Below are 20,636 nucleotides of genomic sequence, written 5' to 3'. Positions count from 1 at the left end.
AAACTGTGGGAACAACAAACAGCATGAAGGTCAACGGAATGAAAGCCTTCTCTTTGTTCTTATATCTGATTCAGTCTGACAGTGACATTTCCCTCAAAGGGATTCAAATGGTGACCTTTCCATGTGGCCCTCGATGCCACGTCTCCGGTCTGACAGGTCAGATGAATCTCGTCTGTTGTTGGAAGAAACCACGAGAAACTTAGAAGAGGCACTGAATCAATTAGTCAAAACTGTGTGTGTGTGTGTGTGTGTGTGCACGTGTGTGTGTTTTGTTTATTTTTTTTAAACTTCATCGATATTTTTGATTATTTGCCAGTTGCTGAACACAACGGTCACAACGTTGTTTATTTACTAAATTACTCAACTAAATGACTAATGTACTGCACATTTCCTGCTGAATAAACATCCAAAGTATTCACGTTTTTGAATGTGTGTGGAAGCTTTCACTTTTCTCTGCTGGAGCTAGAAAGAGCTGCTGCCACCATCCTCAGCACAAAGAAATCTTTGTATGAGGTTTGTTTGCTATTTAGGTGGAGTATGACCATCACAACAACAGAATTCATTGACAGGCTTCTTATCCTTTTCTCTGCTTTGATGTGTGGTTTTGATGTTATATGTATGTAAATGCTCTCCCTGTACCAATTTTGCACAAAATAATAATAATACAATATAATATGACAGTGGTAAGTGTATTTATATAGCACTTTTAAACACAAACAAGCTTATACACAAAGTTATTTCCTAAAATCAGACAGCTTTAACACCAAACCATACATTGATACATGGATGTATAATGTTGTTATCCAAAATAGAATATAATAAGATGTCAAATTAATTTACATTAAATTAAACTTGTTTAACAAGATGGAATTGGGATATTATGTTGCCACAGGGAAAAGATTATCCATTAGGGCAAATAAAGGACATGGAAAAAAACTGCTAGCCATGCAACTGACGCAGGATACTCTGTAATGTAAGGCACTTTGACATTGTGTTATTTTTCATCTTTATATTCAGATGAATGTTATTAAACATATCCCTCTTTTTTCCTCCTCCCTCTCCTTTCCTCTCTGTCCTCTGCCTGACGTTACCTGGGTTAGCAGCATCCCTCTTACTTGACCTTGAGCAGCGATGACACTCGGCCATCGTTAGTCTGTTCGATTCTTATATCACACACATCAAACGTTTTTACCCTCACAAATTATTCCACGATCATTATTTCTCATACAGACAGTTGCATTTTTATGCCATATATGTGGCATATTTCCTCATCTATACTGCAAATGCCTGGGCTGAAAATGGACTTATCTGTGTCGAATCTATTTTAACACATTTGATTTATCTCATCCGATGTTTACATTTGTGTGTGAAAGCGTGTTGTCATTAAAATAATCCAGAAAATCTCACACGCTTTTATTGCTGTTCCCTTGGTAACAAGCAAACCCTTGCCCTCTTAGCCTACTGGCATTCGTGTGGATCGTACCACTTTGCGTCTGTCGGAGGGGGGTGGGGCGTTAGGAGATACCATTATAAAACCTCGTTTTTTAGTCACTGGGACGTTCATCTCTATTTAATCAGTCTAATATTTGAGTGATAATCAATAAATGTTAGTATAATTGTGGTGTTTCTGATTATTGACAGTCTTACGGTGCTCGGTCGACCCAGGTGCACCCCCTCGTCGCATCCGACTGACGGAGGTACAGTAAGCTGTCAGAAGCTTGTTGCTTAAATCTGTGCAGTGACACAAAGTCCGGAGGAAACAACCAGCGTTAAATCTGTGAACGAGTGGAAACTAAAGTGCGGTTGAGTCCATCTCTCCCGGGGACACTTGACACCCCGTTGTCCGCAGCTCCAGTGCGGTGCCGCCGCCGCCGCCGCGTCGTCCCTGCCCGAGCTGCTGCTGCTGCTGCGTGATCGCCGTCTCCTCCGGGATGATGAGGTAAGCAGGTGCACTCCTCGGCTAACAGTCATGCTAACACGGGCTAATAAACGTTACCGTTCGCGTACGGTCAGATGTTAGCCCGTGACAGCTGCGTGCGTCCGGCCGCGCTAGCTAGCTGCGTGGTCGTGGGTTAGCCTAGCCGAGGTAGCCCGGCGATGAGAAGGCGAAATAAGGGACTGAAAACCCGAGCGACTGTACCAGCTACCATCAAGCTAAAGTGCCAGGTACACACACTGTCGTAGTTCATTAGCATTGGTGCAGCAAGTATTCATGATGTGCCTACAGAGAAGATCTCGTGCTGGTCTGGGAAGAGGCTCCATTACAAGTAAAAGTACTGTGTCAGAAGTAAAAGTACTCAAGAAAATAAAAGTCTCCTGGGACTTTTACATTTTAATGTCATTATTTTATTGTTACTCTATCATTAAATGAGGCATTTTACTGTTGCCATGGATTCAGGTGGGGATTTATACCCAGTTAGTTTATGTGTAATTACAAAGTAATGGTTATGCACGCTGTGGATTATCTTCTAGATTCATTATCTGGTTGGTGAAAAGTTATTTAAAAATGTCATCAAGGCATTTGTCAATTTATATTTATTGTTTTTATTTATTATTTTCTGTCAGAAGACTTCATTCTTTCTTTATTTGTATGTACTGTTGGGTAGTTTTATCTGAGTAGAAATATAAAGTGGTATTGAAAGAAAAATACTCAAGTAAAGTGAAAGTACCTTAAATTTGTACTAAATAATTAGAGTACTAAATTAGTTTATTTTTAAAAATGTTCCTGTATTTGTATGTACTGTTGGGTAGTTGTATCTGTAATCAAGCTTCATATTTAGTCTTTATCTGGTTTTAATGCAAAAGTAAAGTAACTAGTAGCTATTAGATAAATGTCGTGGAGTAAAGAGTAGAAATATTGAAAGAAAATACTCAAGTAAAGTAAGTATCTTAATTTTGTACTAAATAATCAAAGTACTAAATTAGTTTTATATCAGAAACATATAGAATACAACAATAATGTTTTGTGGATATTGTATCTATTACCGGTCATGCAAAATTAAAATTTTCCTTTCCACATCCCCTATCGTCCTTTTAAAGTCTTAAGCATGTGCATCTGTCAATATAATGAAATAAACTGCTTTCAACTATATTTCTAGTACTAGTAAATCTTTTCCACCTCAAGCAACATAAACTAAGCTCTGCAACAGGAGGCTATCGTCTGAGCTGAATTTAGAAAATTGTACTACATGTTACTACAACATATTTCTCCATTTTACTACACATTTCTCTTCACTGACACCAGCCATGACTTTCTCCAAGCAGTGCAGCCAGCATTCACTGAGTACAACAGCCTCTGGTTTTCTATTGGCCAGTTTCTGACAGGGAGGGTCCTCCCGGAGGCCGGCACCCAGGCAGGAAGGGGGGTGGCTGGAAATGTTTCAGCCACAGTTGGACAGACTGTTTTTCACTGTTGTGAAGAGAAGATCTTTGCGAACTGAATCCTCGGGACAGATAGGAGGATACAGGCTGTTCTTGCTGTCAACATCTTCCCAAACGAGCTTCCTTTAAAGTTGTAGCTCTGTCGTAGATCCTCGGTGTGGAACAGAACTTCTTTAGTGCTGCATGTCGTGGGAGAGGTAGGTTTTCCTGCTCCGTTTCCTTGCTTGCGCCTAAAGGAATTTGCTGCAGTAATGCCACGGGATAGCATGCAGCAAGGCTCTGAGGCTGCTACAGTGGGCGATCTGGGTCAACAAAAGCAGAGTTTATTCTAAATCTGTGCCTTTTGACTTCTTGTACATTCGTAGGCTTTGCTTATTGCTCTCATTTGAGACACATTTCAGCTCACAGACACACACACACACACAGAGGTTTATCCAGCTCATGGGTTTACTACCTTTTCTGCCTGCTCAGCAACTTCCTGTGTGTTTTCCCACTTAGTATACATGTCTGAGTGTCCTGTCCTGTGTTCAACTCCCAACACTGTGTGTTTAAGCTTGGCTGTGCTTCACACAACCTACATGTGTGTGTTACCGTAGCACTTTAGCACCAAGTGTTCATGTCATGCTGTTTGCAAACTGAGGGTCGCAGTGTATTTGAGAATAGACAGTGGTGAGAGGAAGTACATAATTAATAGAATAAAATATTAAGATTGAATATAGTTTTGCCTGGCATTCTATTTTAGTGAATACTGATCAACCAATGTTGTTAGCATAACCCACATCTAATTGTTCTATGGATTTGAGCTGTGGAAATGTTAATTTCCTCTTATTGATTTAATTGATTACCATGACACCCCCCCAGCCACACCTCCCCAACCAGCAGCACAGTTGCTTTGTTTGTGTCAGGCATTTTTATTGAAGCAAGGCTTGGAAAAATACTATTATTTTTTGTGCTGATTCAAACTAGTGTTAAATTTATTGTTAGGCTGCAACCAGCACTATTTTTACACAATTCATAATTATCAGTAGAGTTGTTCTGATACCATTTTTCCCTGCGCGATACCGATTCTGGACTTTTTGTATCAGCTAATACAAATTATCGATCTGATAATGATGCATTTAAAGAAAATAACTTGTATTTTAACAGCTATATGCTACTTACCCTGTATGGAAGTGATGAATAATATCATTGTTGTATGTCCTGGCTCAAGTTAAATGCTTTGACCTTCTTTTACTTTCTAGTTTCAGTGATAAAAGTAACACAAAATAAATAAATCTAGGAATACACAACAATTACTTCCTTTTAATTAGCATGACATATTGGCTGACATTAGCTAGCTCTGGCTAACGCGACACCACCAGAAATCACTTCTTCTTTGCCTCTTAAAAAACAGTATGATACTTGCTAGTGGCAGTACAGCACAACTGCTATTTTGAAGTAGAGAAGAATTTCTTTAATGAGATGTTAGATGATTTGTTGCAACTTAAGTCCAGTGACTTGGTAAATTACTGATTTTATAAAGGAAATTATAATTTCCAGGGACAGGCTGAATAAAACTACTATAGCTTTATTACTGTTGCTCTCTAAGTGGTTATGCGTTTGTCTCTTGAGAGTCTGAAATGACTACGTATAACTTGACTAATTCCACAGTCACATGTGTTAAAGAATGAAAAGTCCAACAGCAGAATAATAATACTTAAATGATACTGTTGATTTTGGTACAATCTTTGTAATATGTATGTTTTTGTCTTTCAGATCACCAATAGAAAGTGCCTTTGAGAAGATATCCCCAACTTGAAGTTGATCTGTGTACATTGGTCTGTGTCTATGCTGTTTTTAAGACCAGACTCAAGCACCAGCACAGGATACCTCAGCTGCAAGCACTTCACCACCACTTTGCACAGTTTTAGCACCTGATATTTAGCTAAAATAGAGCCATAATTGTGAATTATGACCTGAGAATGACTAAAGGAACAAGTCTACATTCAATTTCACTCACTTGACTGATATTTATGGGCAATACACACTTGAAGTTGACATAAAAAAAAGAAAACACAACTACCATTATTTCCCATTGATGGGTGATTTCTCGGCTATCTCATCTTTCTGTTCCAGCTGATGGAGGACTCACCAGGTTGTCTTAAAACAGGACTTTGTTCATACGGTCAACCTACAGCTTTCAGTGCATGAGGCGCACAACAACAAGATTGACTTTTAAAATTTAATGCACTAGTAAAACCTTTGGACATGGCGTTGAACCTCTCTTCAGTAAGAGACACAAAATGGCTAACTCTGGAGGTGTGTCGGCAGTTTCAGCGGGGAAACTGTTCTCGTAGGGATGACGAATGCAAATTTGCTCACCCGCCGAAGAGCTGCCAAGTTGAAAATGGTCGAGTTATCGCCTGCTTTGACTCGCTGAAGGTAAGAAATATTGCACATGTGATTATCTGTGACAGCTTAATGATCCTTTACTGAATGTATGAAAATGTTGCCCATATATAAAGGAGTAGGAAACTTTACAAACCCTGTAAAATGAAGAACGTAATTTTACATGATGGGAAAGGTACTGTGACCTAAATTGCCCTTGAAGTGAGAGAGAGAGAGAGAGAGAGAGAGAGAGAGAGAGAGAGAGAGAGAGAGAGAGAGAGAGAGAGAGAGAGAGAGAGAGAGAGAGAGAGAGAGAGAGAGAGAGAGAGAGAGAGAGAGAGAGAGAGAGAGAGAGAGAGAGAGAGAGGGAACTTCAGACATTGCTTTTCTACATGTTACTTTATGTGAAGAAAAAGGCAGACGCTACACCCAGACAATTTACAGCACACACAAACCAGTGTTTTAAGAAAGGTGGAACTGAATTATGTCAGTTCAGATGTATTGCTCAGGACCAATTCAAGTCCAGTGTCAAGCGCAACGTTTTATGGAGATACTTAAGAAACCAGTGAGCGATCTGTTCGCACGGACAGGCACATTTTTAACTAGCTAGTAAAAGTAGATCCGGCTTCCACTTGGATTTCAGCCAGTTTATTAGCCTGTTTGCTCAGTCGTCCTGTGTGAGGCCAGGGTTGACTTAATCCACTCTCACACATTCACCATCACAACACAATACAGCTTTGCCCCCAGGATTGTTGTCATGCTGAGTCATTGTCTTGTCTCCTCACTGTTGGCAGTTAAAACACAGCTTGTCTGTGCCCCAGTGGTCAAGAGCCTGGAAGTATCAACACGAAGAGCATCCGTATTCCGTTATCAAAAAACAACATTTATCATTCATCTTGCATGTTGTTCAGTAGATTATTGAGAAGAAGCAATACGTTTAAGGCTAAAGTTTTAGCACAGACTGCTGTATGAAAATATAAATTACGTGCTGTATCTTGTGCAGTCACCAGATCCCAACCTAATTCATCACCGATACCAAATCTCATGAAAGAATATCTTTCAGAACGGTGTTTGTGCCTCCAGTAGAATCCAGAGAATCTATTTCAGGGTGCACTCGAGCTGGTAGCATGTGATGGTCCAAAACCTTACTAAGACACTTCATGCTGGTTTTTCCTTTAATTTGTCACCTGTCTGCGGGTCATTTCAGATGTTAACTAGACCTGGAGATCACAAAACACTCTGACTCTCCATGTTAAAGAAAGTGAAACAGTGTTTCACTACAGACATTTTTACTTCTGACATCTACAGTATTTTAATCCATAGTGGTACCATGCACTGCATTGCTTTGGTCATAAATAAAGCTCATACTGTACATAAGATGGTTCCATTTATTGGGTGTTGGATCAGTAATCATGCTGAATTATTAAATGTATTGCCACATATGACAAAAAAAGCAGCAGATCTGTGTACGATTAGCCATTTTAAGTCTTAAAGTCATTTTAATGATAAATCGATTAACAAAATAGTTTTGGATTATTTTTATGTTGACTGACAAATCAATTAAACAACTACCTAGAATCACATATTGGAAGTGGAAAGAATAGGTCAGCAACCTAATGAGAAGCTGTTGTGTCCCAGGTCTTCTTAAAGAACAGGTTTTTGTCAAATCTACTTTTATCCTGTCAGCTACTAACTCGGCATTATTCTTTATGTACAGTATTAAAAGACAAATTGAGCTCATTGGCCAAATTGTGCATTCTAAACAATTGTTGTTTTCCTCTTACTTTGCTGTTTTGGCTTCTCCATTGATGACATTAGCTTTAGAGTTAATTTTATTATAGCAAAGTATGTGCACATGCTGTTGTAACAAGTATCTCATGACTCAAGAAAAAAAATCAGCTGAGACGGGAAGGCACACGCGAAGTATGTTGACAGCTCCTTTTTTTTTTAAAGTGGAGCTGTTTCCTCTGCTTTCTTTTAAAGGGGTTACACTCTGTACAGGTTGCCCTTTTAGCTCCACTTCACAAAACTAATTATATTAAAAACTGAGAAAACACAGTCTCCATACCATGTGACATATGAAGCCATTGCCAGTATGTACATTAGAAATGGTTTCTGTTGACAGTGTATTTTCTCATAAAGAGTAATGAGATATTGATAACAGTCAAAGCCACATTGGCTGAAGATAATTAAGATGAATCTCTTGGGACAAATGCAAATGAGATGAAATTAAATGAGTTGACTTAAAGGATTTGAATATGTAGGCTGAAGGAAGTTGACCACTCATTAGGCTAATAATGTTGGTATCTTCATTTTAAAGTCTAAAAAGAGATAGAACGAGTTAGGTTTAATCATCAGATTATTGAAGTATCAAACAAACCAACAATGGATTCTCACAGCTGACAACCTCAGGGATGTCTTATGTAGCCAGTCATTAACTTCTCTCATTACAGCCACAGTGTAGTCATAAAGATGGCACAGGGAATCGATAAGTGACTGGTCCTCATCTCAGTCATGCTCTTTAAAGACCAAAACATTTGCTGCCAATATATAAAATGATATAGTATATAACTACACTAAAATAACACCCTAAACATACTTTAACCCAAGTTACCTGTACTATAATTAATTTGCCATAAACATTATATTTTTCAGTCCTAAATATTTTTGAAAGTGCAGATATTGATTTCTTATTTACAAAAATAGACAATTTGCTGGGGCACTTCAATATGTGGTCATATGCAATAATAATTCTCCTTAAGATGTGCCCTAAACTTGAGTCCGCCTATGGCAAATCAAATGCATTGGACAGTTTAGAAAAGCACCAAAAATCAAGCAATGAAGTCAAAGAAACTCTCTGCAGACCTCTGTTATAGAATTGTGGTAAGGCACAGGTCAGGGTGAGGGTATAAAACCATCCCTTAAGCTTTGACCAGCTCAGTGACCCCAATAATCAAATTAGTAGAAGTTTGGAACCACCATGACATGACATGACATGACATGCAGAACTCAAAAGCACTGTCTGAAAACATTTGGCACTGTTTATGTGCTGGCTAATACCATCCCTGCAGTGAAACATGGTGGTGGAAGCATTATGCTGTGGGGGGCTTCTTGTTGGCAGGGACAGGTAAACTGAGGGCAAGATTAATGAAGCAAAATAGAAACTAGAAGGGCTGGGAGAGCACATTAAAGTGAAAAACAAATTCCTGAATCTGCCTTTTTATCGAGATTTGCTCCAAATTGAATTGGTTCTTTCTTCAGTCATGCACAAACCCTTCCACAAAATTTCACGGAAGATCGCCTAGTAGTTTACGTGTAATCCTGCTAAATATAAACAAACAGACGAATATTGACTAACCGTAACAAGTCCATGTGGGAAACCTGCTCCAAAGTGCACACAACCTCAGATCTGTGCAATGGTTCACATTTTAGAACCAAAACATCGTGACGCTTACATACAAGACAGAGCTGGAGTGGCTTGGGGACAAATCTCCGACTGTCCTTGAACAACAGTGCCAAAGGCTTAAGCCCCACAGAACATCTGAGGAGGGACCTGATTATGGCAGCTCAGAGACTCTTCGCATCCAATCTGACAGAGCTTGAGACGATCTGCCAGAAAGAATGAGAGATAAACTGCTCAAATCCAGGTGTGCAAAGCTTGTAGAGACTTACCCAAGAAGACTTAAAGCGGTGATTGCAGCCAAAGAGTATTGATTTAATGGTCTTCTGTTAATGAAAGATTCCGGTTTTAGATTTTCATTAAATAGCTAAAACATTTTTGGAAGTGTCTCTTTGCTTTGTCAATAAGGCTTATGAAAAGTAGAAAATGTGATTTCATCTATTTAAAAGTAAATTTATAAGATAGTAACATGTATAAAAACTGAAGGAAATCCACTGGAGGTGTTTTCAGACAAGCCACACTATAAGCAAAGTTGTGTGCATGCTTGATGCAGCTTTTCTAGCCGCAGCATTCAGTGCTGTGCAGAAGGATTTTATTCTAGCGCAATCGCATCATGTAGATAAGCACATTGATGACTCCACTGACACTGTAGATGTGTGCGAGGAATCTGAGTGGGAGTGGAGTGCAGGAAAAAAAGACCATGATGATTAATACTGCAGGAGAAATTTTGCCTTGAAGCTCTTCTCGGTGTTCCTGGTGCTGGAGCAGCCTTTAGCTTCCAACAGTTCTGTTGTCCCATAAAAAAAATCCTTTTGAACCATGTAACGAGACACTTTTTATGACTCTGTGACTTTTTTGGTTAAGTTGATAAAAAGTTTTTTTTCCCCTCTGTTTCAAGGAGTCACTGTAACATTATGTCCGTCTCGATCTTGAGTCTTCCTAATGCTTTTGTATTTGCTCTGAATCCAGGGCCGATGCTCAAGAGAAAACTGCAAGTACCTTCATCCACCTTCGCACTTAAAAACCCAGTTAGAGATAAATGGGCGCAACAATTTAATCCAGCAGAAGACTGCAGCTGCTGTACTCGCCCAACAGATGCAGCTTGTGATGCCTGGACCTAGTCTGCAGCCTGTGGTAAGGTCCTAATGCACCAATTTTACCAGGTATATGCAAATGTTTTAAACATGCGTAAAACCCCTAAAAAAGGGCAATTGACTCCTTTCCCATTGCTAGTAGAGGAGTTTTCCTTTTTGTTTTTTAGCACATTTGTGGCATCTTGCAGGATATGAAGAAAAGATTGCTCGTTCCCAAGATGTAAAAAACAACAAGTACACAAACATCATGGCTTTTTAAGCCTTAACGCCCTGAAGGTCAATGAACATCTCACTTGTAATATATTAAATCTTCCCTGAAAGCCTGTTTTTTTTTCCTGTTACACAGGGACTTGGCACAAATTCCGGTCTTGGTTATGGTTCATACATGACACCATTGAGCCATGGAATGAGCCTGGTTCCCTCAGACATCCTCCAAAACACCTCAGTTCTTGTTCCCGGGAGTCAACCTTTGACAGTCCACAGTTCCTCTTCTTCCTCCTCTTCCTCTCCCTCACAGAAGCTGCAGCGTTCAGACAAACTAGAGGTAAAATTAAGCACCATATGAAATTCCTAATTAAAGATATCAGTACTTATCCAGGTAATAACCTTATCTGGCCTAATCTTGAGAGTTGAATTCCTCTCGCTGTCTTTATAACTGCTCCTCTCAGGTCTGTCGCGAGTTTCAGCGGGGGAACTGTGCGAGAGGGGAGACAGATTGCCGCTTTGCTCACCCCAGCGACAGTCCCATGATTGACACCACTGACAACACTGTCACTGTTTGCATGGACTATATCAAGAGCCGCTGCTCCCGGGAGAAGTGCAAGTATTTTCACCCGCCTGCACACTTGCAGGCCAAAATCAAGTCCAGTCAACAACAACAAGTCAGTCAGTCAGCCGTCGCAGCCCAGGCCGCAGCTGCAGCAGCCGCGGTAAGACACCGAATTTTCCCTCTGAAAAGTCTTTTCATTTGAAAGAAATACAATGACCATTTTTCATAGCAGACATTATCTCTTGCCACAGTGATAACATTAGTATTGTGCCTTTCCTACTGTGATAACATGTTTTCTTTGGCAAAATGTTAACTAAATTTGCTATCAGCAGTTAGATGAATATCTACTACTGAATTAATTTAATACTGAAGAAATCTGAAGACCAGATCAATTTTAGGGTATATTTATATATTTTAGTAATAAATGGAAAACCTTCACTTTATCTCTCTCTCATTGAATATTTAAGAACATACGGCTGTTTTAATCCGGTGTTTACAAACGCTACAAATGTAAATCGCAACACATTAATATTAAGGATGGGATTAGTTGAAATTCAGATTAATGATGGGCTTTGTCCCTTTATTAAAAGACCCGTCAATCAAATTGAAACCAGTAGCAGGCTTGCATTGTTTAGTTTTTGTAGTGGAGACGTCGTTTTGATTTACATTTCAATGATTGTGTCTTTAAACAGGCCCATTGAAAGCAGATCATTGTAGTTAATAGAGAAAAGTATTGATGAACATTTTTATACTGTACTATACAGTATGTATAATAGGTTTTGTATAGACATAGAGGAAGCCTCTGCCAGTAAGATTATTGATCCTTGTGACTAACTCTCATAAAACCAGGACATTTTTCATTTAACAATGAATACAATTGTATTACATTCTTCCTATAAGGTTTAAAAAAACAATTTATGTATTTTAAAATCATGATTGTGTGCATTGTTGACCTGATTGCATCTAGAGCCTGACCGATATGGATTTTCTAAGATTCCTAAGATGATGTTATCAAATCCTTATGACAAAGACATTTCTATTGAGGCTTGATATCTCACAGTTTAACCAAATACAAAAAGAAAGAAAACCCAAATTCAACCAAATATATAGAACTTGAATTAAGAAAATATATCATATTTTTTTATATTTATATTTCAAATTTCAACATCCAACCGATAAATCAGTCAGGCTGTAATTGCATCATGGTAGTCATAGTGTTTTGATTATAATATAAAGTCCTGATCAAGTGTAAGAAGTTGATCAATATACAATGTAAACAGTGTACAGGACTGTACCATATCATTGTAAGTGTTGGTTGCCATAGCTGCCAATTCTGCTCAACTACTAATTCAGAAATCTTAAGTTAGTGTTTCCTTTAATTGATTATTTTGTTTACTGTGCATGCATATTGTGTTTTATGTGGTATACTACATTCAGATTATTTTGTTTTGTTTTCCCCTTCTCACCTATCCACAATGCTGTCCCCCATGATGCACCTCTGCTTGCTGTTACCTGTATGTTAATACGCTTGAATCCCATTGGCCCACTGCCATCATGTGCTCGCTGCCTGCTATTAAAAGACTCAGTCGACTGCCAAAGCAATGAAGCGACCCCTCGAGGCAACTGTAGACCTGGTATTTTCACCTTTTGCTTTGCATGTAGCTGTTAATTGTACTGTAAAAAAACTTTTAATTTTTGTCACTGTGGCCTCTTCAAGTTTCATGTAGTCTTTGTGTAGACAGTCAACATCAGTATCTTTAAGTGCTTAAGTTGTTAAATCTTGGTGAATACATTATTCCATTCATATTCTGTATTCTACAACTATGCCTTATTATTTTTTCCATCTTGTAATAACAGCCACCTTTATTGTTTATTCATGTAGTTGTATTTGTGAATACTAAATATTAAGGGTGTGTAAAATGTAGCTGAATAGAGAGAGACTGGAATTGTGGGAGATTTTGGTGTTTGAAGTCTGCTCTTGTCCCTTTTCAGGCCTTTCCCCACAGTATCCTGCAATCCCTACCAAAGAGACAAGCCCTAGAGAAGAGCGGCTGGGTCAGCTCTCTCCTTAGCCCCAGTTTTTTGCACTACCATCAGGCTCTGGCCAATGCGCAGATGCAGCAGATGCAGCAGCCTACGACAGCATTTTACCCCACAGGTAATTGTTACACAGGTCATGGATTCATACAACCTTCCATTTTAAATTACATCTATATCCATGCTGCAGAAGGACACTGCTCATAAGGAGGTGGAACACATTATTATCCATAGATATTTGTAATTATATAAGACGGGTAATTTTATTTTATTTCACTTCAGGTTGCCTTGTAAAAACTGGCAAGGGACAACAGATGAAAATGACCTTATAAAGCTAAATGTATATATTACAGTATTTCATCTATTGATCCACTGGCACTTTACCTAAATAAACCAGAGCCATATCCAAAAATAAATTAACTTCAGCCTAATGCTATAGAACTTTTTCACAGCAGACATTTTGGCTTGTCATAGCATAAAAAGAAGAGGTGTAACTTACATTGAGAAAAGGCTCTGTCCCAGTAAGCTTTAGCAGTGCATGCAGCAGTCACACCACAAAGTCACTCATCCATGTGAAATAGTTGAGACCAGATGCTTGGTGATTTTGCGAGTACTTGTAGGGTACTGGTGAACTGCTGTGGCTGAAGGGCCAACTGTTAACTCGCTAGCCCAGCTAGTCTGAGAGAATTTCTTTCAATTTTCTCTCTCAGGTTTTTTACTTTTCCTCTTCCACTTTGTTCACCACTGTACACCTATGTCATTACTAAAATTTGATTGAAGAGGGTAACAAAAGCTCTCTGAACAAGCAGTCGGTTAGTTAACATGTCAGCTCATTAGGTTATTCGCAAACATGACGATAACTTCACACACAAAGTTTAATCATTGACTTCAATCTGTCTCCAAATCATTTTTCCACTGTGGAAAAGGTAAATGTCACTGGTGCAACACCGCCAATAAGATATGATAGCTTACTCTATTTTGGACCCTCGGTCCGCTTTAGGTCAGCACTGTCAAGATAGCTTGCCATTGATCGATGGCACAAATTTGCATGTCAAAGATCACTAAATGTTCCTGATGATTCATTTCCGCCCTTCAAACTCTTTTGGCAGAATTAGATTTTGCATTGATTGGGTTTAAATCCTGGTGTATCCAGGCGCATACGGTGAATCAACACGCACAAAAACAGGAACCTGAAAAGTAAATTCAGCCATATTGTTATGACAAATACAAATGTCTGCTGTAAAAAGGCTCTTGGTGAAATATTTCTTATACTATACAATGAAGTAATCAATTGCATTTCTAGAAAAAAATCCTACTATTCTTGGAGTAAGTTGAAAAAATTTAAATGTATCAGGTCTTCAGCTTCAAATGTAGACTTCGTGATGCAAATACTGTCTGTTTGATTTCACCTGCGACTTTCTGAAAACATTATTGTCCTTCACTAAACTAAGATGTATTTATGTGGACTCTATGTGACTTTCTATCATATTGATATGTGTTTATCTCACTAAAGTAAATCTTCTCTCTCCATTTCATTCTCACACAGGGTCTGTCTTTTGCATGGCTCCACATAACAGCATGGGTAGGTGCCTTCCCTCATTTTCATAAACTATGTCTCACAGTCAATGGGAAACAAGCACAGTTACTGTTTGCGAAAGATGTTCTTGTTGTTATATTATAGGAAAAGAAAAAGATTAAATCAGGATTCAACTATCAGGAGCCCACATTTAAAAATTTGACTTTCTCTCTGTAAATATTTCTAATAAATGTTTGCTTGTAAAATGAATCCCAGTTATTCCAAATTTTGAAAGCAGTTTGCAAATTTAAGCATTTCAGTGGATTTTTTGGGGGAGAATTTCCACTCATGGATTAGGAAATTTGATCAGCATCCCTGAGATTCAATTTAATGATTTCTTTTCATACTCTATAATGTTTTTCATCATTTAAACCTTCTAAATGTTATATAAAACCCACTTTGCTCCTGTTTGGTGGCATCGCAGTACACGCTTTCTTTCGGGCTGTCTTAGTATGGACAGATTTCCTAATTGTATCTTTTATCGGCCCTCCTTTTGTGTTCTCCCCTGCTGTCTCGCTTTTTCTGTTTGATCGTATGCCATCTGCTGGTCTAACCCAATGATGGCTTGCTGCTAATTTCATTTTATATATGCTTGGCAAGAGAGAGTGAAAAACATTGCTATGGTTACCATAATGCTCCACCTCCCTTTTCATTGCTTTCATGGTTCCCTTCCTGAAAAAGTCCCCATGATGTACAGTGCTACGCCTGCTACTGTCTCTGCAGCAACTACTCCCGCCACAAGTGTCCCCTACGCAGCAACAGCAACAGCCAATCAGGTTTGCTCCTTTTTAAAGCTTTCTTTCATAAAACCTTGAGCTCTGAATAAGCGCTTCATCTTTGAATCAAGGGAGTTGCTTCGTCGCCATAGCGCTGCCCTGCTTGCATCGCCTGTCATTAAGCTTCATTTACCTGTGGACCTTCAGTAGAACTACTAGGCTGCATCTCACCCTCTCCCCTCACGACAAACAGCTCTTATATAAAGGTCTTCCATCTGCAAATACTGTTTTTTTGCACATCTTCTTTACTGCATGTTTTTTGCTTTGTTGGTTATTGGTGTCTTTTTCATTGCTGTGATAATATTAAGTGAACGGCAAATGCTTACAACACAATTGAAGTAGGGTCCTGTTACACTAGTTTTATTAATTAGTTAATCTGGAGTTTCACAATGAGAAACCTTTTCAGTATTGTGGTGCGACATTATTTAGATTTTATGTTTTGGCCTCGGCTGCTCAGAGTAAAGTATTTGATGGTTTTGATGGAAGAGTTTGTAGCGGAGTCAGTTACTATACGTTTACATGGACTCCAATATTCCAACTAATGACCTCTTTCTGAATAAGAGGTTATTTCAATCATGATGTTTACATGCATTCATTGCTAATAGAATATTCCATTCATATTCCTATTTACATGTTAGAGAGCACAGTCTGATTATGACTCTTGTCAACATTATGTCCTACTACTTGTTTACACTCAAACCTAGTGTATGATGTTATACAGTGATTTGAGACGTATACATTTCTACATAATGTGAATAAGGTTATAGTATTCTCGTAATCTGGTTAATATCTGAATATTGATGTCCATGTAAACGTATCTATTGTAAAATATTTGGTCTTCAAAAACAATCATCTTTATTTTGTTGATCACCTTGCTTCCTCAACTTATATTTTTGTTATTGTGCATGTAGTTTCATAACATGTACAAAAATGTATGTTGTGGAGCTGAGCGTAACTCAAGAAGAAAAAAACTATATAATGACAATGGTACGAATATTTTGTTTTGAATTAATAATGCAGCCATAAAAGAAATAAAGTCAAAAAGAGTTTCAATTTAAAGTAAAGTTAAGGGGGATTTAGGACAAATACCTCAAGTTTAAGGTGTGTAGGTTTTAATTTCATCTAATCTTATCATTTTCTATCCATTCTGACAGGAAATCATGATGAGAACTTTATGATCCTTGTCATGTAACCATGTAGCCATTTGGCCCAGGTCTGTGTTTATTGTGTGAAACTGATAATGTTTGTCTTTTTCCCTTGAAACAGATCATCCTCAAGTAACCACCAGAAACAGGAGTCAGTGCCATGTTGCTGCTGTTAAAGGTCCCAAACAGCCGATCTGTAAATACTCTGTGAACGCCACACACCACACACAACAAGCTGCATGCTGATAAACATCACTGGTGGAAAACTTGTAGACTCAACTTTAATCTATGGTAATAAATGACGTAAGGATTACTAGGATTATACTCTGCTAGATAAATGTCACAGAAGATTATTGTATGTGCATGCCTTTGCACCTGAATTAACATGCATCCTCAGTAATGTGCAGAACATCCTGGTTCCTATTTCCCAAACCAATTCTGACATGGTCAGAGGGGCGTTCAGCCTCTTAATGAGCTGAATCCACCGTGTCTCAAATTCTCTTATCACAGCCTCATGAATAAAAATGAGCTTTTCTTGACTAAGTCAAACAGGAAACAGATGGAAACCAGACCAAAATTTATTTCACTCACAAGTGTAAGTTACACTAAGAGTGTACGAGTTGAGCATTGCACATCTAATCTGAGATCAGTTTTCAGTGTGTCCACAGAACATGTTAATGCCAGGTGTAATGGGGACCTATATTGGAGCTTGTTTAAATTCTATCAACATATATTTCTTATTTGAATGTCTCATATAACCTAAGTTTTTTCACATAAATGATTGTTTATCTAGTGCCAGATTTCATTATTCTAAGCTTACTCATAAAAAGCACTTATTTTAACTTTAAACTCAAATGTACAAATTTCATTGGACAGCAGGCTGTGGGGGTAGTCGGTCTGTGTTTTTTCCCTAGTTATCCCCAGAAAGCAGGATCAGTGCTCCACCTCCTGGTGTGCCTTTGCATTGCATATACTGTACATAATATTTGTTGGTAGGAAGTAAAGCAGCAGTAATTCAAACTGTTAATTTCCCCCACCTTTTGTTATCCAAAAAAAAGAAAAAACTTTGTGGATTATTGGGCAACGTGATGGTCGACTCATTGATGTATCCGGGTGGTGGTTTTCTCTTCTCGGGCAGGTCTCACAAAGATAGTCTTTGACTCTGTCTCAATTAGATCAAACTTATAACTTAATATATTCAGACTTCAGATTGATCCTTGATTCTTTGTTGTACAAAGCTGTTTGGTTATTTGCTGTAGGAAGTGGGACTAATTGGGCAAATTAAGATCTTTCATGAGGTTCCTGTATTGTTCTGTTCAGCTTGAAAATCTTTTGTTTTGTGAAAGACTTTCTCAGTTACGGGACATTTTACCGGGAATGTTCAGTGAAGACTGTAACACTAAGTGAACAAAGACACGTATAATAGTATAACATGTCAATGCAGCGCAGCAGAGATGAGCTACTGTGGCTCCTTAACGGATTCAGAACCTCTGTTAACTTATCCCTCGGGTTTAGAAAAGCTTCCATGAGCAAAACCCTTCTTATTACTCCACAACATTACAAGAAAACCTCAAATTTTTGTCCTGACAAAGGTTTCAGTGTCATTAAGCTCATGTGGGCTGGGACCTTGTATGTGCGTGACACAAAATATAACTCATGCTACAAACCAGTCTGATAGATCTTTGTGAAACCAGCCCCTGGCTTGAAGACGAGCCTCCACAGCCATTATAGTTAACTCAGTAACGGGGTGTGTGAGTACTGTGTGACTCCTGTGATCCTATAACGTTTGAGTTGAATGGTGTGTGTGAGCTGTTAGTCTTAATATGACAGTCAGCTGTCAGTACTGTATTATTTGAAATTTACAAGTGCCTAATGAATTCTGCATGCAATTACATCAAAGCATATTTAAAAAGGGTTTGTGTGGAAAAACTGTTCAATTAAATCTACTCAACGTAACTCACAGTTAGGAAGAAATATTTAGCGATGCCATGTCAGTGCATTAGTATGTTGTGTGTGCACCTGTTTAGATTTAGTCTTTCAAATCATTTTCACTTTTGTGAAATTCACTCCAATGTGTATGTACTGTATGTACAATGTATACGAATGAATATTCAGCTTACCTTTTATTTTGTTTCACATTTAAGATGATTAAGTACTGTTGAACTAGTTAAATGCACACAGTAAAATACTTTATGTAGTAAAGTAGAATTTAAGTGAGTAAACATTTTGGTGACGCGTAGTTGTGTATGAGTGGAACCACAATATGCAATTGGCTGTCTTTGTTTAAAACTCAGAGCAAACCGAGGTGGCGTCATGTCTGGTTAAGTGAAAAACAAAACTGATGTTAAAAATAGTTTTCACTCATATATGTATGTTCTCTTGAACATCTTTTATATAAGTTTTAGCTCCCTGTTTTGCCGTGTGTGAAAATATCAACCTTTATTTTAATGCTATCCGACGTCTTTTCAAGTTTAAATGTGTGTGTACACGTGTGATTAACTCAGACAATCCACCAAGAGAAACTGCATTTGTTGACATTTTTCATTATGTATTTTCATTGTGAAAATGTACACATTATTGGATATGAATATATGGAGTATACTTGCATACAGTATTTTACTAGTTTAACCTTAGCTAAGAACACATTTAAAATGTATTCACTTCTATTTTACGATGAATGTAATTTATTAAAGTGACGTTAGCGCTGCCGCAGGTTCCTCAAAGGGCCGTGATCTGTTGTTTTAGCCTTTGAAAAGTCGTCTCTGTTGAGGGATGAGATGTTGGAGCAAAGAGTAGCTTCAGACGTTTCATCCTTGTCACTGCCTTGTCACCTGTGAGGGAAAACCAACCTTTGTACGATCGAGGCAATGGAATAGTTTTTATGTACAAGAGTGTATCGTTCGTACCACATTTGACAAACTTGTTCTCTGTTTGTTCACTCCTCACAATAACACATTAGATTGTACTGTCAGATATTTGACTTTATTAAGCCATGGTGAAACACTGTAAGTGAGCCAGTGCATAAAGAAATAATCCGAATTTATTTGTTTTACATAGTTTCCTCTGTATGTGAACATCTTAAAAAAATAATCCACAGCAGATTGAACTACATTGTTTTAAACTTTTTTTCTATAAATATATATATATATATATATATATATATATATATATATATATATATATATATATATATATATATATATATATATATATATATATATATGATTACTTTCAAAGTTTAGGTTGTCATTAGACAGATAGTTTCCCTAATTTATTATATAAAAGGCATATTTCTGAATGTTTGTTTCATGTTTTGGCAAAAAGCTTGAATGTCACTATACACCTGCATATGGAGGTTGTTATGATATTTTGATCACCTAGTCTAAATTAAATGGACAGTAAGAATGTTTGGTCTGACTGACTGACAGAAACATTTGTCTTAAGCACTTTGTCGACAGTCAGATGACTGAGAAGACATGCTTTTTGTGAACTTTGCCTTATCTTAGAACCTGTTCCTAAGTTTGCATTTGTTCAGTAATTGTGAGTTCAATATTGTTGAGTAACTAAAACCAATTTGTGAAATTGTCGCTACGTGTTTTTTTTATTTTTTATTTAAGGCCACAATGAAAGATTGTAAAAACAAACCTTAACACTAGCCTGAAGCTTGATGCTAATAAGACTAAATTGCTTTAAGGTTATTTTCAAATTTAACAGATTTCTGATGAAGCCCGTGTTATTTGATTACATTCTGGCCTGAATATAAACTTTCCCTCTTTTTTTTTTTATGCTTTTGAAAATTATTGTGAAAATAATTTTATTTGTGCATAATTAAGCATTTCATGTGGATAGTTTTGTTCATGTAAATTCAAAATTGTGTAAAATCTAATATTGCAAACAAATAAATAAATAAATAAATGTCATGTACATTCAATGCTGTCAGTTATGTTTTTTTATTTTGTATTGTGTATTTATTTTGAATACATTTAATGCCAGACGCATTCTCAGACCCCAAAAAGAGATTTGCATATTCTATGAATTTTTTTGTTTGGAAAAAAAACAAAAAAAGGGGCAAAATTCAATCTGAGTCAATC

At 37.7% G+C, this 20,636-nt stretch overlaps 1 protein-coding gene across 9 annotated transcripts; it reads left to right on the top strand.

The window, feature by feature from the left end:
* The first annotated feature begins 1,690 nt into the window (after positions 1–1,690).
* LOC118119658 (muscleblind-like protein 2a) lies at positions 1,691–19,710 on the top strand. 9 transcript variants are annotated; one of them, XM_035173779.2, is made up of 10 exons: positions 1,691–1,939; positions 5,137–5,198; positions 5,497–5,802; positions 10,118–10,282; positions 10,589–10,786; positions 10,911–11,171; positions 12,592–12,645; positions 13,004–13,169; positions 14,595–14,630; positions 16,667–19,710. In XM_035173779.2, the coding sequence occupies exons 3-10, from the start codon at positions 5,629–5,631 to the stop codon at positions 16,789–16,791; spliced, it is 1,179 nt and encodes a 392-aa protein (XP_035029670.1). In that variant the 5' UTR covers positions 1,691–1,939; positions 5,137–5,198; positions 5,497–5,628; the 3' UTR covers positions 16,792–19,710. The 9 variants fall into 9 exon arrangements, with proteins under 9 accessions (XP_035029670.1, XP_047198442.1, XP_035029674.1 ...); XM_035173782.2 differs by adding an exon at positions 15,306–15,400 and having other exon boundaries at positions 1,692–1,939; positions 5,137–5,802; XM_035173781.2 differs by lacking the exon at positions 1,691–1,939 and adding an exon at positions 2,662–3,578.
* Positions 19,711–20,636: the final 926 nt, after the last annotated feature.

This window comes from Hippoglossus stenolepis, chromosome 13 (assembly GCF_022539355.2).
Source record: "Hippoglossus stenolepis isolate QCI-W04-F060 chromosome 13, HSTE1.2, whole genome shotgun sequence".
Lineage (NCBI taxonomy): Eukaryota > Metazoa > Chordata > Actinopteri > Pleuronectiformes > Pleuronectidae > Hippoglossus > Hippoglossus stenolepis.
Note: the sequence above shows the minus strand (reverse complement) of the source record. Positions and strands in the feature narration are given on the sequence as shown.

Coding starts and splice junctions, on each gene's coding strand:
- LOC118119658 (XM_035173779.2), top strand. CDS start 5,629: ATGGCGTTGAACCTCTCTTCAGTAAGAGACACAAAATGGCTAACTCTG. Junction 10,787..10,910: donor AGCGTTCAGACAAACTAGAG/GTAAAATTAAGC, acceptor TGCTCCTCTCAG/GTCTGTCGCGAGTTTCAGCG. Junction 13,170..14,594: donor GACAGCATTTTACCCCACAG/GTAATTGTTACA, acceptor ATTCTCACACAG/GGTCTGTCTTTTGCATGGCT.